At 31.6% G+C, this 27,469-nt stretch overlaps 4 protein-coding genes across 7 annotated transcripts in view; 1 reads left to right on the forward strand and 3 right to left on the reverse strand.

Moving 5' to 3' along the window:
- LOC111697559 (serine/threonine-protein phosphatase 6 catalytic subunit-like) overlaps window positions 1-6,793 on the forward strand; it is an 8,352-nt gene extending 1,559 nt beyond the window's left edge. Inside the window, exons 4-11 of the mRNA XM_023467598.1 lie at window positions 403-533; window positions 1,229-1,274; window positions 3,084-3,194; window positions 3,738-3,866; window positions 4,489-4,550; window positions 4,934-4,981; window positions 5,615-5,683; window positions 6,009-6,793. Coding sequence (XP_023323366.1) covers window positions 403-533; window positions 1,229-1,274; window positions 3,084-3,194; window positions 3,738-3,866; window positions 4,489-4,550; window positions 4,934-4,981; window positions 5,615-5,683; window positions 6,009-6,135 — 723 coding nt within the window. The 3' untranslated portion in view covers window positions 6,136-6,793. The remainder of the gene's footprint in view (window positions 1-402; window positions 534-1,228; window positions 1,275-3,083; window positions 3,195-3,737; window positions 3,867-4,488; window positions 4,551-4,933; window positions 4,982-5,614; window positions 5,684-6,008) is intronic.
- Window positions 6,794-8,598: 1,805 nt separating this feature from the next.
- On the reverse strand, window positions 8,599-15,492 carry LOC111697572 (tRNA wybutosine-synthesizing protein 2 homolog). Of its 3 annotated transcripts, none has more exons than XM_023467622.1 (13): window positions 15,410-15,492; window positions 15,097-15,218; window positions 14,718-14,800; window positions 13,946-14,112; window positions 13,340-13,413; window positions 12,272-12,329; window positions 12,063-12,114; window positions 11,476-11,545; window positions 11,274-11,330; window positions 10,438-10,504; window positions 9,885-9,925; window positions 9,586-9,677; window positions 8,599-8,818 (listed from the first exon to the last, which is right to left on the reverse strand). In XM_023467622.1, the coding sequence occupies exons 1-13, from the start codon at window positions 15,451-15,453 to the stop codon at window positions 8,615-8,617; spliced, it is 1,131 nt and encodes a 376-aa protein (XP_023323390.1). In that variant the 5' UTR covers window positions 15,454-15,492; the 3' UTR covers window positions 8,599-8,614. The 3 variants fall into 3 exon arrangements, with proteins under 3 accessions (XP_023323390.1, XP_023323389.1, XP_023323391.1); XM_023467621.1 differs by having other exon boundaries at window positions 14,718-14,812; XM_023467623.1 differs by having other exon boundaries at window positions 14,718-14,812; window positions 15,356-15,440.
- LOC111697568 (zinc finger and SCAN domain-containing protein 31) lies at window positions 15,453-20,020 on the reverse strand. The gene is made up of 5 exons (XM_023467615.1): window positions 19,920-20,020; window positions 19,376-19,465; window positions 18,705-18,766; window positions 18,257-18,363; window positions 15,453-17,917 (listed from the first exon to the last, which is right to left on the reverse strand). The coding sequence occupies exons 1-5, from the start codon at window positions 19,984-19,986 to the stop codon at window positions 16,450-16,452; spliced, it is 1,794 nt and encodes a 597-aa protein (XP_023323383.1). The 5' UTR covers window positions 19,987-20,020; the 3' UTR covers window positions 15,453-16,449.
- A 23-nt stretch (window positions 20,021-20,043) lies between these two features.
- Window positions 20,044-26,339, reverse strand: LOC111697567 (zinc finger protein 91). 2 transcript variants are annotated; one of them, XM_023467613.1, is made up of 5 exons: window positions 26,070-26,339; window positions 25,310-25,399; window positions 24,983-25,044; window positions 24,344-24,435; window positions 20,044-21,724 (listed from the first exon to the last, which is right to left on the reverse strand). In XM_023467613.1, exons 1-5 carry the CDS (start codon window positions 26,152-26,154, stop codon window positions 20,245-20,247), a joined length of 1,809 nt encoding a protein of 602 aa, XP_023323381.1. In that variant the 5' UTR covers window positions 26,155-26,339; the 3' UTR covers window positions 20,044-20,244. The 2 variants fall into 2 exon arrangements, with proteins under 2 accessions (XP_023323381.1, XP_023323382.1); XM_023467614.1 differs by lacking the exons at window positions 24,344-24,435; window positions 24,983-25,044 and having other exon boundaries at window positions 20,044-21,701.
- Between the last annotated feature and the right edge of the window lie 1,130 nt (window positions 26,340-27,469).

Consider the following 27,469-nt stretch of genomic DNA (forward strand, 5'->3'; position numbering starts at 1 on the left):
ATATACAAAGGCAATCTTTAGGAAAATGACAAATGTCTAAAGCCAAAGGCAATCTTTAGGAAAATGACAAATTTCTAAAGCCAAAGGCAATCTTTAGGAAAATGACAAATATCCATATACAAAGGCAATCTTTAGGAATATGACAAATGTCTAAAGCCAAAGGCAATCTTTAGGAAAATGACAAATGTCTATATACAAAGGCAATCTTTAGGAAAATGACAAATGTCTAAAGCCAAAAGCAATCATTAGGAAAATGACAAATGTCTATAGCCAAAGATAATCTTTAGGAAATTTCGAATGGTTCTAGACAAAGACAACTTAAAATAATTTTCCAATTTTGGAAATAATCTCTGATTGATCCAAGTTTTATAGAATACTTCTTCACTGTATTGTTTGTTAAAGGAACTGTTCCGTACCGGTGGTTCTGTTCCTGACACTAACTATGTCTTTATGGGGGATTTTGTGGACCGAGGTTTCTACAGTTTAGAAACATTAACTAGACTTCTAGTACTCAAAGCGAGGTGGCCAGATAGGTAAATATTTATATACCAGGCTTTAGAGAGGCTGTAAGCGTAATTTCAAGTGACCCCTCATTTTGTCAACGGTACCATAACAACCTTAATCTGATCAATTATGTTGATAATTAGTGTCTTTTTTCAGGGTTTAAAATTGTTTAATTCTGATAAATCTTGTATGTTTTCCTGCAGTTGAAATGCGTAATTAACTTTTAAAAAATGTTTTCAAAATTATAGGCATTGATTTATTTTTAATAATTGATCAGACAACTTTTTTATGGGCTCTATATTTTAAATCGAGCATTTCCATATTTACATGGAGGAGCACGGTTAAAGGGTTCATCCTTTTATTTATAGTTACATTTTTTACATTATTTAGACGCATCAATTAAAGGTTCGCATTTTTGTTTTTGGGTGGATGTCTAATTAAAAATTAATGTCAAGTTTTGTAGGTAATGATTTTTAACAGTAATTGCAAAAAAACATATCTAATGGTTTTGGTCCCAAACGGTACAGCCGTTTCAACGAATTTTATTGAATAAAGAAGCTAGCTAGTGTTTGCGAATTGTGATAGAGTATTGGGAAAAATAGCTAAAACTCGATCAATATAATTACTATTTCTATTGCATGTTTTTTAAGAGAATTTAAAAATGTCTCCTGCTTTCCAGCTCAGGCAGAGAATTGCTTTTTAAAATTAATGTGATTTTTTTCAGAATAACATTGTTACGAGGTAATCACGAATCCAGGCAGATCACACAGGTAAACTTTTTTCATAGTTTTGAAAATCATTTTTTTAATTTTTGTAATTCATCATGAATGCACATTTACATTTACCAAGTTTGAGCGCAAAGTCGACTTTCAAAATCATCCATTTGAGTGGCTACGGTTTTAAAATAAATTTTTTTAAATTATTAAATATAACGACGACAAAAAATGTAACAAAAATTCTACAGTAAACTAATTAGTTGTTTAGTAACAGGTTAAGAGAATAAAAATTAAATATTATCATCGAAAATAAGTAATTTTATGCAGTTATTAGTTTCTGTAATCTCTCATTGTTCAAAATCATTTTCTGTAGATTTTTTGGAATTTTTATTGAATAAACGACATTTGAAGAATTTTTTAGAAATCTGGGAACAAATTTGTAAAGAATAAGAAATTCAATATAATGATAAAAAAGAAATAATTGATTCTAACATTGATAAGTATTCAGAAATATGTTCCTAAACATCTAATTAGTTAACTATATAGTTATTGATACATTTTTCGCCTTCGTTATTTAATAATTTTAAAAAATCGATCCTCTGAACGTAACACCCAAATGGATGATTTTGAACGTCGACTTTGCGCTCAAACTCAGTAATTATAGATCATTAAAACGTTTTATATGTCTCAAATGAATCCTAGTAAATTTCTCCACAATACTACATTCTCAGTTCAACTACTATCCATTGCCGGTCACTCCCTTTAAAGCGAAATCCAATTTTATTAGATTCGAGTTAAAGTCAAATAATGAATATCAGAATACGGAAACTGTAACCCCTGGTATTCAAGGTATGATGAATGTCATAATAAATACGAAAACTGTAACGCCTGGAAATACTGCTGCCGTGTGTTTGATCATTTAATCAAATAATGAATATCAGAATACGGAAATTGAAACCCCTTGTTATTCAAGGTATATGTATTATATCATATCTGTTCGGTTCTATAGTAGTAAACCTATCGTGTAAGAATTCCCATTATTACACGGTTCAGGAGGAACAATTTTAATATTGTTCGCTTCCTTGCGTTTAAGAATTGTAGGTGCAGAATTTTCATTCTTTAACGCTCAGACCGTGTAAGAATGGAAATTATTACACGGTCAGAGCGTGAAAGAATGTATATTCTTACACGCTCCAAGCATTAAAGAATGGAAATTCTTAAACTAGTTGAAGAAAATTCATTCTTACACGCTCCTTATATTGATCTTTTCAGTATAGATCAATATTGATATTAACTTAATTATTTTGTACTGACAACATGCACAGGGCAAACTCACCTTTTTCTTTTACATTAATACATGCAAACTTAATTTTTTTTAAACTTAAAAACAACATGATCATTTACCTTTTTCTTTTTTATTAAAACATGCAAACTTACCTTTTTTACTTTAGTAAAACATGCTCACTTACCTTTTTCATTTTTTGAAGTGTTGATATACCTTAATTCAGAAATATCAATTTGAATCTCAACCCTAGTCCTGACAGAAGAGTGGAAATTAACATTTCTGAGCTTTCCCAAAAATATGGACGATGCTTTTAGCCTTACATTAGACACTTTCATCAAACTGTCGAGTCTCAAAGCATACTGCCCGACTGCTTACTTTGTTAATTTTTTTAGTTTACTTCATTTCAAACCAAGTTTAGTGAGATTTTGCAGATCTCTGCATACTTGTAATAGTTTGGTTAGAGATTTTCAGTCTAAGTCACCATATCTCACATAGTTCGAGATGATGAAGTGAAACCACAATCAAAACCAAAAAAANTTTCAGAATAAATACGAAAACTGTAAACCCTGGTATTCTAGGTGTATGGATTCTATGATGAATGTCAGAATAAATACGGAAACTGTAACGCCTGGAAATACTGCTGCCGTGTGTTTGATCATTTAACCCTGGCTGCACTCATAGATAATAAGGTAAGAAAGCCTGTCGTCTTCCTTTGTTATTTCAATGAGGATTTAGTTATTTTTTTTTTTTTTTGTAATTGAATATATATTAAATATGTTCCAGGACATTTAAAAAAAAAAATGAGTTACAAATGCATCATTCTGAGCAACATATTATACAAAATAAAATACGGCAATCATTCCACTGTTTTCTTGAGACCAATGAACAATGTATTTTTCAGGAGGGGGGGGGGGTACTTTAGCTACTGAGGATATATCTATTCCTACCGGTGCACGTGGTTGAGTTTACTTAGATGAGGGGGTGGATATTATACTACTACGCTTAAGTCTCCGAAAGCATGTTAAAACTTGTTTACAGTCATTGTCATTCGAAGGATTAATGCTGATTCCAATCAACCTCAAATTTTCACAAAATGCTTACATTGGGCCACATCACTCAAAGAAACTATGCACCCCAAAAAAAAATTTAACCTCCTTCGTGTGTCACCCTAATGTACAATGTACATGTCAAGATATTATGTGTACATGTCTAGATATTATGTACATGTTTAGATATTATGTGTACATGGAGGATTATCTCCTGAGATTAGAAGCTTGGATCAAATCCGACTGATAGATCGTTGCCAGGAGATTCCACACAAAGGAGCATTCTGCGATCTAGTGTGGTCAGATCCAGAGGAGGTCAGTATATACATATATATATCCTATAGCAGGGATATATTCTGTGATCTAGTGTGGTCAGATCCAGAGGAGGTCAGTATATACAAAAAAATATTTCCTATAGCAGGGATATATTCTGGGATCTAGTGTGGTCAGATCCAGAGGAGGTCAGTATATATATATATATTTCCTATAGCAGGGATATATTCTGGGATCTAGTGTGGTCAGATCCACAGGAAGTCAGTTCCCTAAAATAATTATATCCTTCTAATTTTACTTTATTTAAACAAACTTCAGACGACTCTCCCATATTGATAATGATAAAAAGTAGCATTAATTTTCAAGTCTGGGTTTTTTTTAAAGTGGAATGTCTTTTATTTTGACTTTCGTACTCAATTACACTTTTTTGTAGCTCTAGATATGTGCATTTCATTTTAGAACTTTAAAGCACTGGAAATCACTGTGTACCATTTATATAAAACAGGTTGTAGAGTGGCATGTCTGATTCCCGACGGTGTCTTTCAAACTTTAACTTTTTTTGTAGTTTTTTTGCATTTTTTTACATTAGGAATTTCAGCTTTAAAAGTTTACAGATCCTGAGAATATAGGCTAGATATTTATTTACTAACGTGTTTTGTTGAAGGTTGACAGTTGGTCAATATCTCCAAGAGGAGCAGGATGGCTTTTTGGAGAAACGGTAATTATATAAATTTTTTTTTTCTATTGACGTGAGTTAGTTGTCCTACGGTGGTATGCAATTATAACAATATAATGAAGACGACTTTTTTATCTGAGTTTTAATTGTTAACAAGATTTTTTTTGATTACAAGTTTACAAGTAATTAAAAAGAAACTTTTTTAATTGACAGCTTCTCTTTGTGTTCATGTTTTTATGTATCCATTTAAAAGCTTGATATAAATTAAAATTGAAATCGAAAGTCGTCTTTATTATATTGATATAATCGCCTACCACCGTAGGAAAACTTTAGCTGTACTGGGTTAACTATAAAGGATAAGACTTCAGAAACGACTGAAGGCAATTTTATTCTCTGTTTCTGTATGATTATTGTTTATGCCTGGCTTGGGAACCCAGCTTTGCCTGGAAACTAAACTTTCGCTGTTAAGTCAATCCCACTCAACTAAAATTTTAAAACCAAGCTAAAATATTTCCATGGTTTACCAAGTTCCCTAATCAAAATTTGAGGCAAATCGGTCAAGGGGTTTATGAGTTATAATCAGACATACAAACAGAGATTGCAAGTGCAACTGTAAACTTGTGTTTTCCTTACCAATCATTAAATGATCCATTAAAAGACTATATCTGAGGCAGAAGATTTAATTCAACCAAAATATCGTCAATTTCAAGAGTCGTGTTTAAAGTCTCATCCTTGGTGGGTAACCCTGTATAAAACGGGAAAAAGTTTTATTTTAAGGAACTTTTTCAATTTTGCGATTATTTTTCCAGAAATTTTACAGTAATATTGTAGCTTGGACATGTTTTACAGTGATATTGTAGCTTGGACATGTTTTCCAGAAATTTTACTCTCCACTTCTCCACTTACAATAAAACAACCTCAGTGACTTCAACGAAAAGGAAAATTGCGCAACCTCAATTTAAATTAGAAAGAACTAAATATTCTAAATATCACGCAAAGATAAAAATATTAGAGTAAACCTATTCAACACTCAAACTTTTATCTTAGTAGCTTATGTGGTCGTTAAATTTTTTGAACGCAGTTTTTACAAATTTAAATTTTTCCGTTTTTTAGTTTTAATATTTAGATATATGTTCGATGATAAACTGGTTACCGTGTGGTCTGCACCAAACTACTGCTACAGGTAAAATTACAAAACAAAATAGAGAATATTTGATTAACCTTNAAATTTCTCCTCCTTCCCCTTAAATTCGTTTATTTTCCCATCCTTCTTCTCCTTTTTCTCCTTTTTCTCCTTCTGCTCCTTCTTCTCCTTCTCCTCATTTTACTTCACCCCCTATTTTTCCTTCTCATTCTCTTTCTCCTCCTTCTCCCCATCCCAAAAGTACTTCTCTATGGCAGTGCTAAGGATGAATTTCATTTTGATTCGGATCCGGATTTTAAGCAATGATCTATGTAAAACTGTTTGAATGTAATGAGTTGACAAATTGACACTCTCTTTATTTCAGATGTGGAAACGTTGCTTCCATTCTTGAATGTGACGCGAATGGTACGCGAACAGCAAAGATGTTTGACGCGGTTCCCGAGGAGAAACGCGTATTTCCCTCGCGAACTGTTACGCCTTATTTCCTGTAGTGACCTCGCGTTAGCGAACATAATGGACGCGTGCGCTGTGTTGTCTGTTGACGCAGTCTGAACTGAAAATATAAAAACAATTTGATTAAATATCATCGTGTTAAAAACTGATTTCATCTTCACTATACTTTTACATTACACCAAACAAGCTTGTATTCTGAATACATTAAACACACTCCTCTTTTTTTTAAACATCTTCATGATTTGGCTTGTCCCAAAAAAAACCCTATCCCCCCCCCGTACCCCGCTTTGTTATTTGGTTACTCCGTTCAACGCTCTTCCTGTGCAATTCATATCTTTATTCCTGGATTTCTTTCTTTTACACAATGATGCCCTTTACTAGTTGGTTGTACGCTGCACACTGTGCACAGCTGTGATTCTGTACATTGTACATAGCCAAGATGCAGTACACTGTACATTTTAATTCATCCTCATTTTACCCCTGCTCAATAAGTTTTATTTCCAGGTTAAACTTTATTCTTTGCGTTTTTTGACGCGTTTCCGTCCCGTCCCTGTACGCATTTAGGAATACTCCTCTCTAACTCATATATGTAATACCACGCTTTTATTGACCAGAGTTCAGAAATTCTTAAATATATTTTATACCAATATCTTTTGTGATTATGACATTTAGAGAAATAGAAACAAATGTTTACCATTTTGTGTTTTAAATTGGAGATTATATCGACAGGGTTTGTCCACTTGGAAAAAGATTAGAGATGCAACTCAACATATATATTTATTATACAGTGGTAGGCGATTATATCAATACAATAAGGACGACTTTTATTTAAGATTTGATTGTCAACAAGCTTTTTTCGAATTAAAAGTTTACAAAAAATCAAGAAAGGATTTTTTGATTAAAAGCTTTTCTTGATTTCTATGTTACCTTTTCTACCTTTTTTCATCCTGCCTTATACTTTGAATGTATAGAACTCAGTGTGTTGATTTTTTAAAGTTATTTTATTAAAAAATTGGGGGAGGGGGTGGGGGGAAAAGTCTTAAAATTTTTAAAACTTTTTGATGCATGTACATATATATCCAAAGTAATAGAATTTCAAATCCTGAGAAGGTTTAAAAAGTTCAAAGTTCTTGAAACATTATACAAGGAGAGGAGAAAGGTTAGAAATCTGATATTTTATAGTCTAGTCTTAATCTTTACCTTCTCAAATCTACTTGATGTGGGAATATTGATGAAGAAGTGTGTGTGTGTGTGTATTAGTGTACAAATATTATAAGACCAAAAAAAACAGTAATGTTACGTCGGTCCCACAGCATTTCCGTCCTACGATACTTTGGACCTATGACAGCTGTAGGAAGGTGTGGCGTTATTTCTGGGTAAACGTTAAATAATGGCAGTATATTCTACGCAGCAAATTGTCCGCGGCATCCGTGCATATTTATGTAGCTTAAAAGAGTTGGTGAATATGTAGATTGAGTAAATTCTATCTAAAAATTTCAGAAGAAATTTCGTTTATTAGTAAAAATATAATTTTTAATGATGCTGTGATCATCGATATAGTTAGCTCTAATGGAGTTAAGTGATAAATTTATAAAGTTAAAAAGTTAGTTTTTCAAGCAAAGGAATAATTTTTAGACTCTATAAGGTTAGTAACCACACAAAAATGTAGTCTTTTTGTTGTATTTATATGGTAAACAAAACAAGTCCAGGTGGGAGGGGGGGCAAAAAAAATTTTAAAAAGGTATCAATATTTTTTCAAAAAAGATGTTTTTAAGGGGGGCACAATGTTGCCAAGGGGGGGACCCAAAAATTTTTTTACGCGCGCACATTGTGCCCCTCCCTAAGCAAAAGCCCTCGTACGCCCCTGCGCTGCGGCTACCTAATAACTGTGCATCAAACCTACGAAATGTAAGCCATATCTGACCTAAGAAATGTGTGCATCCGACCTACAAAAGTTGTGAATCCGACCTACAAAAGTTGTGCATCCGACCTACAAAAGTTGTACATTGAACGCTACTTCATGTTTAAGTTTTGACACCCTGTAGCATTGATAACTTGTTTTATTTCGCAAAATTTATTAAAATTTAAGAAAATACTTAAACTCTAGAGAATTAAACATTTTTCAATTAATTTTACAAAATCTCATACTATTCAAGCCTTCCAATAAACTTGTTGATTGTAAGAAATTTTAATTCACATAACGTCCGTAAACAATATCCAATAAACTTGTGGAGAGAGTTTTAAATATGTTGTAAAATTAAATAAAGGAAGAGAGTCAAGTAATTAATTTAGAATTTTGGCGGAATAATAAACTTTAAAAAAGAAACTCTCAACTAACTTAAGTTGTAAAAAATTCACAACTGTGTTCTTAGCGAAGACGATCAAGTTATCCAATAAGATTTGCGAGTGGGATGCAAGTAAATCCTCAAAAACTCTAGACTTCAGATATTGACACGTGATAATAACAAAACAACATTTTGTACTTGTTTTAATTATTTAAATATATTTCTATAAAATTTATTCAGTTTTCACCATTATCAAACACTGTAAATCTATAACAAGATGATATATTCTTGGTCCATATGATTTTACACACTCAATGTGAACCACGTTGCACGTGCTTCTAATCCCTCGTTCCGATTTTAGGAGATTACAGATTTTATCATTTATCTCATCAGCTGATTTCTGCCAACATGATCTTTTATCCTCTCCAGCTTTTACCTCAAACCAATCAAATCATTCTAATTTTTGGATATTTTAAGCTTTATATTGTAAACAAAAGAATCCTTAATTATCAGCAGTGCCTGCTTAAGATCCGGATCCGTTGGATTTACAACATTTTGGCTTCCCGGATCCGGATCCATATATGAGGCTCCCAAGGGAAATATAATAACTAGTGTCTACTAAAGAATGTTTCCTCTAAAAACACAAATATCGAATTGTTAACTAATAAAAGTACATAATCATTTCATAATCACTACATGCCCATTACCCGATTCAGAGTAACAGTGACACAGATATCGTATTATTTCTTTATAGAGATAAATTAGGTAAATTTTCATACTAGTCTCTGAAGTCTCTGCGGACTCTGCGGCATAAATTTCTCAATCAATTTGTAGATAGGAAAACTAAGGTATTACCATAATTTATCAGAAAATGGTTTGTGGGGAATGTATCTTTTTAGATTGAGAGTAATTTTACCTCAGTAAACTTAGTTTCATTTAAAGTACCGGGCCAACCTTTGGGCAAATAGATAAAGTTGTTCTGAGGCCGAATTTAAAGAATTTGAGCCGCGGTTCAAATTTGAAACGCGACTCAAACATGGTTGATTTTACTTTAAATATTATTTGCTGTTTTGAAATTGAAGCCGGCGCTGAATTGAAACCGGTTTTGGGAGAATTTAATTCTTTAAATTCAGCCTCAGGCAAAGAGCTACGTCGACAGACGCTTTCATGTTAAAAATGTGAATAAATAAATGATTTATTTTCCTCGACGTTTGTATGAACATGAAGTATTCCACCACTTGACTTCAAAGCATTGACAGCAACCTTCCAACTAATTGATGAGCTAGGAATTAATCCTAAAATAATTAAACCATTTTAGTTTATCAACTGCCATCTCTATTATTCAACCCACATAAAAAAAATCTTTATCATTTCATATCTAAAATCTCCTACTTATTTTTACATATATTTATTGTTCAAATGTCATATTATTATCTATTATTATTACTGCTAAAAATTATATGATTTGATTTGAAAAAAAGATTTCAAAAAATCTGATTTACCAAGATTCACTCTATCTGCAACTCCCTCCGGACACACTTCCCTACAAATTAAAAAATTTAAATTATATTTTTTTTCTTCAGAATTTGCAAAATGTTAATTCTATGTTTTACAACTTTTAGCACTAGTAAATATAACACGGAGGACAATGAGGACGTTCCTACGCTTAGGTTGAACTAAAAACCCTCATTTTTTTGGTTTGAAGTTTTTCCCCTGCCCTTTTTCTGTCACTTAAAAGCCCAATTTCACGCTTGAAACTATTTTCCTCGGACAATTTAAGTAATTTAAGTATTATTTTGAACATATTTCCCCTGAAATGTTGATGTACCTATTATCTCCTTGTACATTTCTCCTCTACCTTACTTTCTTTCCCCTGACAGTTTCATTCATTTTTAACCCATTTTTATTATTTTAAACATATTTCCCCTGAAATGTTGATGTACCTATTATCTCCGAGGAGTACAGTACATTTCTCCTCTACCCCACTATCTTTCCCCTGACATTTTCAGTCATTTTTATTATTTTAATCATATTTCCCCTGAAATGTTGATGAACCTGTTATCTCCGAGGAGTACAGTACATTTCTCCTCTACTCCTGCATCTTTTAGATTCAGCTTCAGAGCTACAAATTCAACAAGGTTTACAATGTTAAAATATATTAAGCCCAAACATACAAGTGGCTGGAGCTCGACCCTGGAGCTCAACGTAACATTGCCTACAGGATATGATACTTTGACTGTAGGTTGATTGTTAATAATAATAATAATAAAACTACAAGGATATTTATTTAGATATTGAAGTCGTAATTTCAAATAACTCATTTATATAGGCATGTACGAGTCACATCGGTATCATTAAAAGATTTATAGTAGATTCAGCTTTAGAGCTAAACATTCAACAATGTTTACAATTTTGAATGTTTAACAATGTTCTTTTTTAATATTTAGAATCTCAAAATTGGTGAGAAATTACTTTAAGTTCCTTTTTCCCTTTTTGCTAAAAATCGATACTTATGGGTTGTTCAGGTTGGGTTAAAGATGGCAATGCCCAATTCACAACGGTACACTTGAAATTTATCTCTGTAAAAGATATTTTTTTTCTATTGTAAGTTCTTTATTTAAAGACATGCACATTTCTGCTACAGAAATAATTAGAGATTGTGAATCGGTCATGCCCCACTTTTATAAATAGAGTCGCTTGAAATAACCTTTTAAATATCCAAAAAAATATTATTTAAATTTGTATTTTTCCAAATGTAAAAATAAATTTTAATTACTAATTGATTTTATTTCACACAAAAATTAGATCCTATTTTTTATTTAAGCTATTGGCGTATTTTTATCGAGTTCAAAAAAGGAAATATTTTTGAAATTATAATGATTTATATTTACCTTCAACACTACTTCGATTCCACTCACAGGCATAAACATGTTTTGCGTTGGCATGAACTTAACAAAAATAAATTCTTTTTAATAATTGGATAAATTAGAAATAATTTTTACTAAAAACTGCTTCTATATGGGTGGAGTTTCACTCTTTAATTGTTAAAAACATATATTAATGTATTGGCAGCTAAATAAACTTATAGTTCACCTAGATATGGCAGTACAAAGTATCCAATTCCTGCGAACAGGTCCACAACTACCTCACCGCTACAATCAAACTATTTAAATTATGTTGACATCTTACACGGTTTCATAAATTTATGATTTTGAAATAAGCCAAAAAATCGCAACACCACTTTTCCCTTCTTTGGAATGCCCAATTCACAGCGGTACCATTAAAATCTTTGTCTGATCAAGTATGAATTAGATATTGATGTTTACAATTTTAAAAACTGATAAATTTCAATTGTTGATTCTCTACTTAAGTGTCTAGCTCATTTCTGCATTAGGAAAACATAAAAAATTCTCATAATTTAAAAGTTTAGACCTAGTAAAACGACATTATTAGTTACATTGATTAGTTAGAGGTTCTATGGTAACACAGGTTGTGAATCAGGCAATGCCATCTTAGAATGGAGGCCGGATGATCAATTACGTCTTCGGTTCCTTTAAGAGTGTTTTTGTATTAATATGTAAAAATAGGAAGACAAAATATGCATTATCAATAATCATGTATGTTTAAATACTGAAATAATATTTGGGTATCTAAAATGTTAATAAATTAACATAATTTTCCTTGGCGACTCTCAATTTTTCAGATATGTTTCCTCTACAGAACATTGATTTTCTTATAAAAAGAAACACATAAAATGGCAGTGTGAAAATTCGTCATTCTTTTCCCACCAAATTTTTTTTACATATTATGGTTTAACTGTTTGAATCAGTGTCCACAAAGTTTGAGAATGATTGTTTGGAAAATTTAAAACTGCATTTATGGTTTATGCCTGATGTTAAAATTATATTTTATTCCATTCTCCTTCTTCCATACCCAAGGATCAGAACCTGACAGAAAGTACGAAATTTTTTTTTGTAAAGGTCAAATTAAATAAATTTTGAAATGAGTCTTGATCTTTTACTTCGTATTATGGTGTTAACAATAACAAACTGGAAAGGAACCGAGGTCGCTAATTCTAATATTCAAATCCCTTTGTATCCTGATGGTGTAAACCATTGATATTTCAAACTATTTCATCTTATAGCTATTCATAGTTTAAAAAGCAAAGGTCTACGACATCGGATTTCAAAGATATATGGATTAGAAAATCATTGTTGCAAGAACTCAGTTCCTTTTAGTTGTGAATTTTGAGATTTGCATGATTTGTGTAATTAAACTTGAGAGGGATGTAATAAATTTTTAAAAGCTAATTTTTAATAAAGATTTGAGTCAATCCGATTGAATAAACTCGATTCTGAAGTGAATCAAGTCTGAAGCATTATCTTATAAAATAGGGGAGCATCAAGGTACTAAGGCAAGGAAAGTTAATTGCGGTCGCGTATACTCTGCGTACATATTGAAACTTGTTCTCTCTCGGCGGATTTTGTAAACAAGAAAAGATGCATCAATATTCGTTTAGTATCAGAGGAGGTTAAAAGCATTTAATTTTAATAATTTTGAAAATTCACATAACAGTTTCCTATGACCAGAATATTTTATAGATTATTTTTGTGAAAATGGATTCCATTTCAGGCTGTGACATCCGTCTTGTGTTTACTTTTCCGCCCAAAGACAGTATAACTTTCCTTGCATTAGTCTCTTGGGTTGCATCATGTATGGTACATTCAATTTTATAAACGATGTCCCATGGAGCAGCTTTTATTATGAGCGAGAAGTTGAACCGCGTAGACAAAGTTCAACCACTTCTTTACAACTTGAACGGACGGACAAGAGAAATGGTTCAACTCCCACTATTTATCAAATCTGATCCATGGTCCCTTTGTTAACAATTTCATTATTTGGAAGAAAAAACAGGCAAATTGTGAGAATGGTTTTTTTTTTTTTTTTTCATAAATTCCTAGAAGTAAATCTGTCCGTGGACTTCTGAACTTATCATTCACCACGGCATTCTTACGGGCTATGCGCTTCACACTTCAATCAATCAATATAACACAATAAATCCAAGTACTGTTATTTTAGTACGTTTTATCCACCCCCCCCCCTTCCAGTTCTACTAAAACAATGTTCAATCTTAAAAATCAAGTACAATAAAAAAAATCACACTGTGCACATTTAAGAGTCTTCGCTTGGGCACTTGGCCTGAACTAAAACTCAAACCTTTTTAAATGAAGGATCGTTAAATCCTTATATCTCTGCAACTTCATGTCGTAGACCTTCGTGCCATTCCAAACTGTGAATTCTGTCAAGAATACAATGGTCAAAAACTGGTTTACATCAGGTTGCAAATATATCAGAGACCGAATTTAAAGAATTTGAGCGGCAGCTTAAATTTAAGCCGCCGCTCAAATATGGTTGGTTCCACTTAAAATTAAGATTTAAGCCGGCGCTTAATTGAAACCGTTTTTTGGCGGATTTAAGACGCGGCTTAAATTCATTAAATTCGGACACTGGATGAGGAAATTTGAGTTTAAAGCAATAGCATTGAATAATATTGGTTGAATTCCTAAATATATCACAGATTAGAGCAAATACTTCAGGACTTTGATCACACTTTCTCAAGCATTGGCTTGGGACCAGGATTAGGTCGTTGTAAAGTTCATAAGTTGACGGTAGATCTTCAACTAGATCGGATGTTTCACCATAAAGTTTGATAACTTCAGCTCTGAGAATCTGAAAAGAATGATAAAGCTCAAATAAAAATTTGTTGGCAATTGGAAATGTCATGTTATAAATATTGAATATATAAAAGACGTCACATATATATATTAATATAACGAAAGACGACATTCTATTTCAGTTTTGATTTTTATAAAGCTCTTAATTATTAGAGACACATAATCTTGTATAATAAGAGAAGCGGTAAATTGAAAGGGGAAATATTTGTGTTATTTGAATATTAATTTTTAATTAAATTAAATTGAATAATGCTAAATATACTGAAATATTTACGTTTACTAATTATTCTGTATTATTTTGGAAAAGTATGGTAGATTTAAATATTGCATCAAAATTAAATCTTATTTTCTTCAAAACTTTAATATATTTAACAATTACCAGTATTAAAGGGACTGTACGCGTAATCTAAAGTAGCCCTCCATGCAAAGATGACAATGCCGATTGTTTTTTGAACATTTATATTAAATTCCAGGGTTCCTATTTTTAGTGAATGAAGGGGAAAATAAAGTTTGTCTTATTTATGATGAATACATATTTTATTTTCAATTGTAATCTTTAAAATTATGGAAAAATGATATAAACAGATTTGGGAACATTACCTCAAGTTTATTTTTCTGATCCTTTACTAAGGAAGGGGATTCCTTTGTCAGCACTTTCATTCCAACAAATTCTGAGATCAACTCTGTGTTCAATGCTATCATTTTGTCTTTTAATTAAAAAAAATTGCAATAGTAACAACTTGTAAGCTTTCTTTATACAATTATTAAAATAATGAAAATTTTTAATTCTTTTCTCTTATACGACGGTGCCATTAATTGGATAAAGTAGTACAGAAAATTGCCGATTTTGATCATATCACATCGTAAAGGTTTGACAGAGGGAAAGGACATCATAAGAAGCATAATTTTATTTCTTATGTTTTGTCCTTTCTTCAGATGAAACTTTTCTAAAATATTTACCATTTTAAAATTAATATTCCTATGAAACTGGGATTTATTGATATGACAGGAATTTCCGCTGTGTCTCCGACAACCAACATTTTCCTACTGGTGTCATAAACTTGTAGAGTTTCAAGGTATTCTCGACATTTCTGCCCCTGTCTAGATCATAGGATTTTAAACTTTTTAATAGTAACATTCAAAATATATTCCAGATATTTAAAGGTCTGATGTTTTCTCAATTGAAAAATATCAATTTTAAGATAGAAAAACAGGGATGTCTTTTTGCTACAACCGTCCTGGTTAAGAGGCGAATATAATTTTGATTCAAAAACTAATTTTCCAATCCATTCCTCTTTTCAACCACAATATAATTAGTACAGCCCATCATCTTCATCTGAAATAAGGAAAATGTTATTTACATTCTTAAAAAACTGCATCCGACATATTTTTATAATCTAGTTTTATAATTGAAAGATAAAACTTTTTATAATTTAGATTTTATTAAAGATTATTTATTTATAGAAGTTCTGCAGAAGTATTAAGAAGAAAGGTTAAAACATATTAGAAAGGATAATTTTATGTGCGTTTTTCAAATTACAAACATATTACAGATCTCTTTAACTACATCACTAAACATTTTATAAGAATACTTAAAGATTAGATTTGATAAAACAATAAAGAAATATTGCCTCTTGAGATCACTTGTGACTTCGGTTTAGAATATGATTATATTGAAAATATTTTTTTTATTTGTCATCAGGGAAAGTTTACTTTAATGCAATCTTCCAACAATAAAACTTAAAAACAATTTAATTTAATATTTAATTTATATTTAGATATTTGAGTGTTGATCTTGTTGGTGGTGCGTCAGAGATAGTTCACTCTTAAATATGCGTTTACAGTCAGAGCAAAGAAAAAAACCATGAAATTTGTGATCTGCCAACGGAAAATATCTTTGACATTGATTGCAGTAGAATTTGTTCTTGTTCTCGTGCTGTCCCAAATGATATTTCAGATCACTTTTGGAAGAAAATGTCTTTGAACACATGGTACAACTGGTTGGTTCGTTGTCATTGTTAAGATCATCAACTGAATCTTCTCTGTTTGAAAATGGGCGTTTGCAATCATTAGAGGATGAGGCATTGACATTAGGCTGGCCTTGAGATCCACTTGCTTGAGCAAAAAAACATAAGTAGTAGAATAACAAACTTTTACAGGATATCTTTTTAACAATACAATTTTTTACCATAAGCTACATTTTTTGAATATATTATACATTCGGAAAAATGGTATACACAGAAGTTCTTTTGACTATAAATCTAATATTACTGATAAAGGGGATCTTTTATAAAACTTTGAGACGGGGAGCTGGCCGCCGTTAAGAGAAAAACTAGGGCTTAAGAGACCAAGAACTGTGCATTTTCTCAACATGAACATTCAGATTTTTCTCTTGGTTGAAGCTTTTAGGACACGATCTGCAGCGGTATTTCAGATCGTTAGGATTAATTAGTGATCCTTTGTTAACTAAAACTTTATCACAAATCTTAGATTTAAACTTATGCATTTTCTCAATATGAACATTCAGATTACTCTTCTGGAAGAAGCTTCTAGGACAGTATTTACAGCGGTAATTAAACCCTTCATGAATTTTACTGTGGTTAGCCAGTGATCCTTCATTAACTAAAACTTTATCACAAATCTTACATTTAAATTTATTCCCAACTTTTGCATGCAGCTTACTATGAAGTGTTTGCTTGGGTAATGGAAGAAAACGATCACAGAGTTTGCACAAAAACTTCTTCGGGTTATTGTGCTGTAATAAATGATATTTTAATGCAGGCATTGAAGAAAATTGTTTCGAGCAATCTGGACAATAGCCAACATCTTTCTTATGCATTCGTTTCCGTTTTTTATTTCTATATCTTGGAAATATCTTATCATCTTGCTGTGATTCAAATATCATAGATAAGTTTTCAGTCGGCATTTTTGAATCAACAGATGTGGATTGTTTATCTCCAAGAGCAAACTCTTGAACATCAGAGGTTTGTTCATCTTTAGGAAGAGATTCTTCAAATTTCATAATGAAGTGCTTGTTATGAGGTAGAGATTCTTGATTTTCAGGCAAATCTTCAGATTGATGATCGTCATCAGGAGCTAATTCTTCAACCTTCATCACATGATGGTTTCGAGGAAGAGATTCTTGAACCTTCAAATTGAGTTTCTTATTTTGAGGTAGAGATTCCTTATCTTCGAGATGATCTTTAGGTTGTTTTTTTTCAGGTTGATCTTCGGCTTCAGGTACAAATTCTTCAAACTTCATATTGAATTGCTGATTTTGAGACCAAGATTCTTGATCTTCAGATATAAGTTGTTCATGTTCAGAAAAAGATTCTAAAATCTTTATTTCATATTGATGGTTTTGAGGTAGACATCCTTGATCTTCAGGTTCAGCTTTAGGTTGCTTTTCAGGTTGATTTTCAGGTTGATTTTCGTCTTCAAGAACACATTCTTCAACATTCATCACATGTTCTTGGTATTGACGTAGAAATTCTTGGTCTTCAAATTGATCTTTACTTTGATCTTTGGGTTGAACCTTGTCTTCAGGAACATATTCTGTCATAATAAATAGCTTGTTTTGAGAAAGAGAGCCTTGATCTTCAGGTTGATCTTCAGATTCGGATACAACATGTTGATCTTTTAACCTTGACTGAAAAGAAGAAGCATGATTTAAAGGATGTTCTGGAAGTGAATTAGAGAATGTCATTTTTTCTTCAGATTTAGTTGGAGCCGTTTCAATTTCAGCTTGGACTTCTTCAACTTCAATAATCTGAAGATCTTTTGAGGACAACTGGTCAATTCTAAATTAACCTTGGATGTAATAAAAGAAGACCCATTAAATAGTGAATTGGGAAGACAACAGTTAGACACAGTTGATTATTTTGAAAAGTCCGATAAATAAAAGAAATTGACAAGGTTTATTTTTAAGCTTCTTGTGAAACTTCTTGCTTTTAACTTTTCAGGGAAAATAAAATTCAAACAAGATAGCTTAAATGTCGTCTTCCTATTCAACAGTTTTACGGAACTCAACTATATGAATACATAATTCATAGAAATAATTTTAATATTTTATCAATTTTAATTCTTTGAATGTTCAGATATTTCCAATTTTACACCAGGTTGTTGTGTCCAAGGTTTGCCTGAGAAGTTTAAATAGCTTTTTTAGTTTCTTTGCCTTTTCTATGGTAAGAATAATAATGCTGGCAGGGATACTTCCCGTTGATAGAAGAGAACTCAGAAGTTCCATCTGAAATCAAAGATACAGGATGTTCCACAAAAAATGAAAGTTGATACAGCTTGAAAATTGTCTTTGATAATAATTTGCAGTAATAATCAGTCTACTTTTAATGTCATGTTTTATGGGACACCCTGTATCATTAAAAATTAAGGTTAAATCAAAATAATGAGTTTAATGAATCAAGCTTCACTTATAATTTTCAAACCGGTCAGATTCTAGTGATCTGAACAAATTTCGGGAATTATTTGAAAGTTATTCTCATCATTATAGGGTTATTTGATTCTCAGTCAATCAATCAATCAAACTATTGATCAATCAATAAAGATCTGAAAATGAACAGGAAATGGGACCTGTGCTACAGTAGAGTCCGGCAAACTGATTTCTATATCCGGATCCAGTACACTGTTTATCCCTACACTTCATCTTAATCTAAATCTTTATTCTGTCGAGGTAAACTATTTTTAGAAATCAAAAAATAATCTATCGAGAATTGTGAGAAAAAAAGTTAATTCCAGAAAGAAGAAAAATTGTTGATTATTACAATTTTTTAAGCTAATAGTTTTAACATGCACTGACAATCAAAGCAATCAAAATCAAGATTACCATGCTTCATATTCATAAGACCATATAACATTATGACTTAGACATAAAAGTCGTCGTCCTATTTAACGAATGCATTTTTGATTTTAATAATTTAAAGGAACTGTAAGCTGAATTTTATGTGACCCTCCATACAAAAATGGCTATGCCCGATTTACAACGGTAACCTGAAAAGCTTTGTCTGATCAAGTATAAAATATACATTAGTGTTGTAAGTGATATGCGCATTTCTTGTAAAAAAGAAGCAATGGAGAAACTCGCAGAAGTAAATACATTTAAAGTTAGAAAAACGACGGTATCTTTTGATCAGATTAAAGTTTCAATGGTATCGTTGTATATCGGGCATTGCCATCTTTTCATGGAGGTTCACTTAAAATTACGCATACAGTCCCTTTAACTGATATTGTTAAGATGAATTTTCCTGTTTGAGTATGTTTGGTTACTGTTAAGAGGTTTCTCAGGTAGGTGCTAGCAGCAATAAGTAGGGCAGCAGAACCAGTATACACTCCATCTAAATGAACAAGCTCTTTATTTTGGATTCAAAATATAATTTCTTAATGATTTGAAATATTATCTGTTTTACAATCTTAAATTTTTTTTTATGAATTTAAGACTTAATTTTAATTTGGAACAATTCTAACAAAATCTGCATTGTTTCTGTGGCAAAAATCCGCAGGCCACCTTTGTACTGAGGCCAAAATAAAAACAATCTGACTCTTGTTCATACAAAGCTTTAAAAGGTACCGTTGTGAATCATACATGGCACTTTATAATTGAATCACTAAAAATTACGTCTACAGTCAACTTCATTATTGAGAGGATACCATTTTTTAATTATGTGTTTTAAAAAAGTCTTTAGGGTCATATAGAAAGGAATTTAAATATCATTTTGTCTCGGAAGTCAAAAATACTTGATACAGAAGCTGACTCATGGAGGTAAATATATTTACCAAGATATTACATACCATTACAATAAAAAACCAGATTATTCTCTACTTGAAAATGTAAAGGATAGGTTCTCGTAAATTTCATTTTTCTGAAATTTAATATTAAGTGTACACTTATTAAAAAATATTTAATAAACTAACACTATCACATTTAGGAGACTCTGATGGACGGTTTATGTCAAACTATTATTGCAGAAGCATACCGGATAGAATAAAAAATCATAAATCTATGTACATTTGTACAATTTCATTACAAAGTAACATGCAGTAGAATTACAAATAATCACGGAATATCACAGATCAATTTTTCATTATAAAACAAAATTTTCTTTCTCAATAATTTTTAGAAATGTTCAGCTAGATGTAGATCTAAAGAATTGCTATCTTTAAAAGATATTCCGCAGATAAAACAAGCAATAAGATTCAAAGACGAGGCACTATGCATTTTCTCAATATGAACATTCAGATTTTTCTTTTGGAAGAAACATCTAAGACAGTATTTACAGCGGTACTTCAACTCTTCATGAATTTTAATGTGGTTAACCAGTGATCCTTCATTAGCTAAAACTTTATTACAAATCTTACACTTAAAGTTATCTTCCACTTTAGTATGCACGTTCTCAATATGAACTTTCAGATTTTCCTTTAGAAAGAAGCTTTGAGGACAAGTTTCACAGCAGTACTTGGCCCTTTTATGAATTAGAATATGGTTTCTTAGTGAGACATCAGTCATATAAGACTTATCACAAATCATACATTTAAACTTATCCCTAACTTTTGCATGCAGTTTATTGTGAGCCTTTTTCAGGCGTTTTGGTAGAAAGCGATCACAAAGTTCACAAAAAAACTTTTTTGGGTCCCTGTGCTGCATTAGGTGATATCTTAAAGCAGGCACCGATGTAAAACTTTTCATACAATCCGGACAATCGTCTGAATCCTTTTTATGTGATCTTTTATTTAATACATTTGTTGGAAATCCTGAATCTTCTTGCTTTGTTCTAGAGACTGGAGATAAGTTTTCAGTCCGCATTATTGAATCATAAGATTCATCTTGCTTATGTTCATTCAGAGATTTGAAAACTTTAGAAATAGGTTGTTCTTCTTCAGGAAAAGGAAGAGATTTTTTAACTTTCAAAATCAATTGCTTGCTCTGAGACAGAGATTCTCGATCTTCAGAGATAAGTTGTTCAACTTTAAAGATATGTTGCTCATCTTCAGAAAGAGATTCTTTAACTTTCATAATGGATTGCTTGCTTTGAGGTAGAGAATCTTGATCTTTAGGTTGATCTTCAGGTACAACATGTTTATCATGTGGAAATGCATTAGAGAATGTAATTTTTTCTACAGATTCAGATTGTGCAGTTTCCATTTCCGCTTGGGTTTCTTCAACTGCAACAATCTTTGATTCTTTGATCTTTATTCCATATCGTTGGATTCGAGGTAGAGATTCTTGATTTTCAGGTAGATTTTTGTCTTCAGGAACACATTCTTCAACCTCCATAGAGAATTGCTGATTTTGCTCTTTGGGCCAATTTTCAGGTATATTTTCGTTTTCAAGAACACATTCTTCAATCTTCTTCACATATTGTTGGTTTTGAGGTAGAGATTCTTGATCATCAAGTTGATTATTAGGTTGATCTTCAGGTATAATGTTTTGATCTTCATGTGTTAGCTGACAGGTAGAAGCATAATTCTCAGGATGCTTTGGAAATAAATCAGTGAATGTAATTTTTTCTTCAGATTCAGTTGGTGCTATTTCAATTTCAGCTTGTGTTTCTTCAACTTCAATAATCTGTAGATCTTTTAAGGACAACTTGTCAATTCTAAATTAACCTTGGATATAATAAAAGAAGACCCATTAAATAGTGAAATGAGAAGACAACAGTTATGACACAATTCATGAATTTTAATAGTTTAATGAACATAAAACAAAGTAATTCTGAAGTGAACACAGATCCGTTTTACTTGATTTTCAAGCTGGTTTGTGAAACTTTTTGCTTCTAAGGCAACATAAAATACAAACAAGAGACCTTAAATCATATCAAAACAAATCAGGCTTTTCGAGATGTCCTACACCCACACGCCAAAATTGTAGTGACTAAACTAAACCAATAATGAAGTGGGGTCTTACTGTACTCTGTTCATTTTCATTTGATTGTTTAAAACTAGCGGATAAAAAAATTTGCAAAATTTATAATTACAACGTACATCCGACTTTATTACCAGACCGCCAATCACAGATTCTAATCCCTGGTCTAATTGCCCTGTTAGCTGGTGAATTTGGGAACGTTAATAGTTATGAGCTTAAAGAACCTTAAATGCCACAAGTAATCAGTAATTTAAGCTAATTGACGATTGATTTTAACGGGATTTGTTAAAAAAAAAAAATCAATTTTAGTAAGAATGGAATAATCCGCTAATATTTGATTTAAACACGATTCATTTCTAGAAAGGGAAACAGGGAGTGTAAACTTTAGGAGTATCATGGCTCCTCTCCAGATTGAGAAAACTCTACCTGAACCTAGAATCAAGCCTACCATTAAACAATTGTGATCTCCAATGCATATTTTTGCCGAATCACAATCATCCCAATATAAAGCTTTTAATATTTTATATTTCAGAGTAGAATGGCAGGCCATGATCTTCAAGACTGAAGCTCTACTGCCTGCTCTTGAACCTGTTGAGCTTTCCAGCTCAGAAAATCAGGTTGGATATTGCTAATAATTGCAATAACTACTTGGGTTTTTACAAGAATTGCTTTTGCTTAATAAAGCTATTCTTATTCAGGAATACCAGATCTGAAACTAAATCTGATGAACCTAATCGTTATTGAGCTGAGGATCACTGGGTCCTGCTAAACTCGGGGGGGCTGATCTCCTTTCGAGTCAAGGTAAACACCTAGCTCATAAGTGGAAACCAAATGTTAAACTTAAATTGAGACAAACTATAAATAAATATTTTAGTTCCTACAGTTGAACTATTCGCAGCTCCAAGTCTCTCCTATTCAGAAGATTGAGAGCCTTGTTAGGTAAAAACAACCTAGATGATGTCGTAACCCTTACTTTATAAAATGTATTTATAGGAGAACCTGCTATAAAACCTCCTTGATCTAAAACAGCTAATCACACTCTACAGGGTACCGTCCTCTTAGTAGAGAGGTAAATACATTTTCAGGAGAGCTTAAAAATTGGATAAGGCATCAATCTTAACAAAGCATAAGATTGATTTTTGTTCAGGAATGGCATGATTAGCCATCGTGTTTTAACTGTTCTGATCCTGGAAGTTTAGAACTAAACCTGAAACCAAGCTAGACTAAACCTCACTAACTGGACTGGACTAAGCACCAAATTGTAAGTAACCTTGTTAATAATCTAGTAGTAACTTTCTTCACTCCTCTGTTTCAATCAATCAATCTGACCATTTCTTTGCCGAACCCATCAATCAATCTGAACATTCTTCTCTGAGCTCATCAATCAACTAGTTGTTATCTATCAATCAATCAATCAATCAATCAATCAATCAATCAATCAAGCTGACCATTTCTTTGCCGAACCCATCAATTAATCTGAACATTATTCTCTGAGCTCATCAATCAACTAGTTGTTATCTATCAATCAGTCTGCAAATGATCACTATCAAAGAAACTTCAATATTTCAAATTAAAAGCCTTTTTATAAAGAAACTAAAACATTTTTTATAAATGAGAAAAAATGTTTTATCCTTCTATCTGATAACTGATATTTTACTCTAAACATTTTATATAAATAAAACTAACTTTGTGTTTTTGTTTCAGTTTCACTACCTTGATGTTAAAAAAGAATTAAACAAACTTGTTCTTTAGGGTTAAAGTCTAGGGTTCATACACTCAACCTGCCAGTTAGAGAAAGTGAAAGTTAAAAACTATAAGAGTGTACGGGGAGCAATCCCTTATATCCTTCTTCCTACAAACCTTCTTATCTCTCTCATACCTGCTCCAAAACTCGATGTCAAAAGAACTATTTGGAGAGCCTTAAAGTGTAGAAACAAGAAACAAGAATCAAGAAGAAAAAAGAAAATAGAACAGGAAAAATTGGAAGGGAAATCTCTTGATATTAAAGATGGGGGCTTGGAAGACGTCCACACCCCCACCAGGGAGGGGGGGAGGGGCTGATACGATTGAAATCAGCAGTGAGGAAGATATATAAATTAACCTAATATAGTGACCTATCTCGAAGTTAGCAGTGAGGAATATATAAAAACTAACCTAATATAGTGACCTATCTTGAAGTCAGCTTTGAGGAAGATATATAAACTAACCTAACATAATGACCTATCTTGAAGTCAGCAGTGAGAAAGATAAAACTTAACTAATATAGTGGCCTATCTCGAAATCAGCTGTGTAGTGTGTATCCTCATCAACCTTTTAAAGAGCTCACTGTATAAATACATAATCCAAGGTTTGCCTCAGGAGTTTAAAAAGCCTCTTTAGTTTCTTAACATTTTCTGGGCAGGCAGGGATACATCCCGTTGATAAAAGGGTACTCAGAAGCTTTATCTGAAATTAAAGATATCGAGTGTCCATCCGAAACATAACAGTTAAGAGACAGCTTTGATCTTTAAAATAATTTGTGTTATTCATTTTCTTAGTCTACTTTCTCAAGTATGATTCTTGTCCTTTCATTTTCAAAATTTGGTCTACCTTTTTTGTGCCCTCAAAGTTACCGAATATAAAAATAAATTCATTTAGATTTCATTTTTTAACTAACTAAATTCTTTGAATCTGAAAAAAAATTCTTCAGATCTCTACTAATTTTGAAAGCACAAAAAGGCCAACCAAATATTGGGATTTGAGAAATGCAAAGACTTGGGGTACTTTGTGATTTTTGTCTCAAGAATTTTAAATATAAAATTAGTTTGGTAAAAAGACAACCTCCAAAAACACATTTTCCAATACGACGATCGTTAGGTTAGGCTAAAACAGACTACGGGACCGAAATGCTGCAAAGAGAACAGGACTTGACCAGGCCCGGATTCGTTCTCGGAAATAGAAAATTTTATGAAATGTATTTCAAGAGCTTGTTATGCATTCCGCTGAATCAGACCTGAACTACAGAGAAGTCGGGTAAACTGATTTCTGTATCAGGATCCAGTACATTGCTCGTCCCTTTAAATGATATCTTAAAGTGTATCACAAAAGTTATCTTAAAGAGGGGAGGCTAAGGGGGTTATATATAAAATAATTTGCAAAAAAAAAAGAAGAAAAAAAATGGAAAAGGTTTACAGATAAAAAATTATATCAAGAAAAATTGTGATAGAGCATGTTGAGTTTTTTTGGTCCAGAATAATGATTAACTACCTTATATAAATGAAAAACATGATTGTAAAAATAATTAAAGGTTTTGTATTTGATGTTGTCAAGATGAATATTCCTGTAGGAGTATGATTGGTAAGAGTAAACAGGTTTCTCAGGTAGGTGCTAGCAGCAATCAGAAGAGCAGCGGAACCAGTATACACTCCATCTACATTAGTAAGCTGATCATTTCAAATTCAAAATAGCATTTCTTTATTTCATATCAAATCTTAGCTTTTTAAACCTTTTTTATTTTAATCTCTGCCCACTTTTCATCGAGAAGACAAATTTCGCAGATTTACTGATTTTGGCAAATTAAAAAAAAAAATTCTTATGTAAATGTAATAGGTAGGTTCGGGTTAAATTCTAGTAATTTATTTCCACCCTGAGCTGAAAACTTTAGAATGGAATATCCTTAATCCCGATCGGTTAATTAATCTGGAGATGAATAACAAAAGGAGAACAAGCATTATTTAATATCGAGATTAAGAAAAAGAGTGGATCAAGCATTAATCCTGATATCCACCATTCAAAAGTTCCCAGCTCAGGTTTCTGTGACAGAACTCCACAAATCGCGTAGAAACCCAAATTTAACACAATCAATCATTCCTGCACATTTAAAGCTCTAAAGGATACCGTTGTGTATCGGAAATGCCACTGTTTTAATAGGAAGTCGATGGATATCTTGATCATAAAAAAAAAGATTTTTGTACGTACACCTTCCTGGTTCTTGAGAAGATGCTAATACTCTTTAATTTTTGGCAAGTCTTTTTTCGAAGGATGTCTTTTAGAAGTAAAAAATACTTTAAACAGGTTTCTCCAGGGGTAAATATATTTACCTTTACAATAAAAAACCAGATTATTCTCAGCATGAAAGTATATAGGATAGGTTCTCGTAAATTTCATTCTTCTTAAAAATATCATAAAAAGTCTACTATGTATTAACGTTAATTTGTATTTATTTGAGAATTATCTTAAAATTAAATTTCGTTCTTCAAGATCTTCATTTGACTAAAATTACTTCATTTATTATATGTGCAAGATTTAAAAACTAAAAACTTAAATTTAATCCAGCAAGAATATTTCTTTTTATATAAAGGAATTGATCTCCAGTCACAAAATCTGATTTTCCTCTTTATCTTTGCATTTTAATGTTGAAGTACCTTAGATATTTCAAACCATGAATTATATTAGATCAAATAATAATAGTTTGAAAAATCAAAGGTTTACACCATCAGGTTGCAAGAATATAAAAATTTGAAAATCAGAATTTGTTACAAGAAACTCGATTCCTTTGTCTGAACAGATATTGAATTTTTCCTTAAAACTGAATTTGAATATTTTTGAATGGTTCTACCAAGATCGTTTTCAGCTCATTAACATTAACAACTTTCTCATCTCTGTAATCGTAAAAATTGGCTTTCTAATAAATATTATGATTTATAAAAAATTCTTTAAGTCTCAATGGGCACATAACCTCAATTCTCGTACACCATTATAAATACTTCTGAAATAGAAAAAATCTAAAAATGGAACAATATAGTTTTATTGTATTACACTATTGTTAAAATATTATATTTTTCATGAATAAATAAATTAACAAAAAGTCAACCATTATTAGAATTCATGATAAAAGTGGTTCATTAAATTATACATTTAATTACAATATTATTATTAAAGTTTGAAGTTTAATTTAGGGTAACAATAAAGTTATGAAAATACATATAATAGCGTTCTTGTACTGTATACATTAAAAATAACGATTTAAAAAAAATCCATTCTTCTGTGAAAGCAGGGAAAGTTTATGTTGTTGAACGACTTCTCCGAGGGCGGCCCTGGAGCCTTGTAACACAACCGTCTACAATTAGAACGTAATTGACGATTGAATTCTATCAACTTCGCATTTAGGATTGATGAAAACTGGTCAACGGAAAGGATAGAACTTTTCTAAAAAAAAACTTTGAAAAACAAAAACTAACTTAAGCAAAAGAAACTAAATGTTAAATTTATTCTTTAAAAATACATAAGTATTGAAAGCTGTCAGAAGTGGAATAATTTATTCTGGACAACTTATTAATTTTACTTCAATGATTAAATGTAATGAAAAATCTGAAAATGTTACCTATATCTCTAACTGTTAAACATAAGATATTTCATTAATCGGAATCTGAAAAATTCTTAATTTAATTAACAACACAGATAATTTGACAAATAAAATGCAAAAAAAAAAGCTAAATTT

This window comes from Eurytemora carolleeae, unplaced genomic scaffold (assembly GCF_000591075.1).
Source record: "Eurytemora carolleeae unplaced genomic scaffold, Eaff_2.0 scaffold54, whole genome shotgun sequence".
Classification (NCBI taxonomy): Eukaryota; Metazoa; Arthropoda; class Copepoda; order Calanoida; family Temoridae; genus Eurytemora; species Eurytemora carolleeae.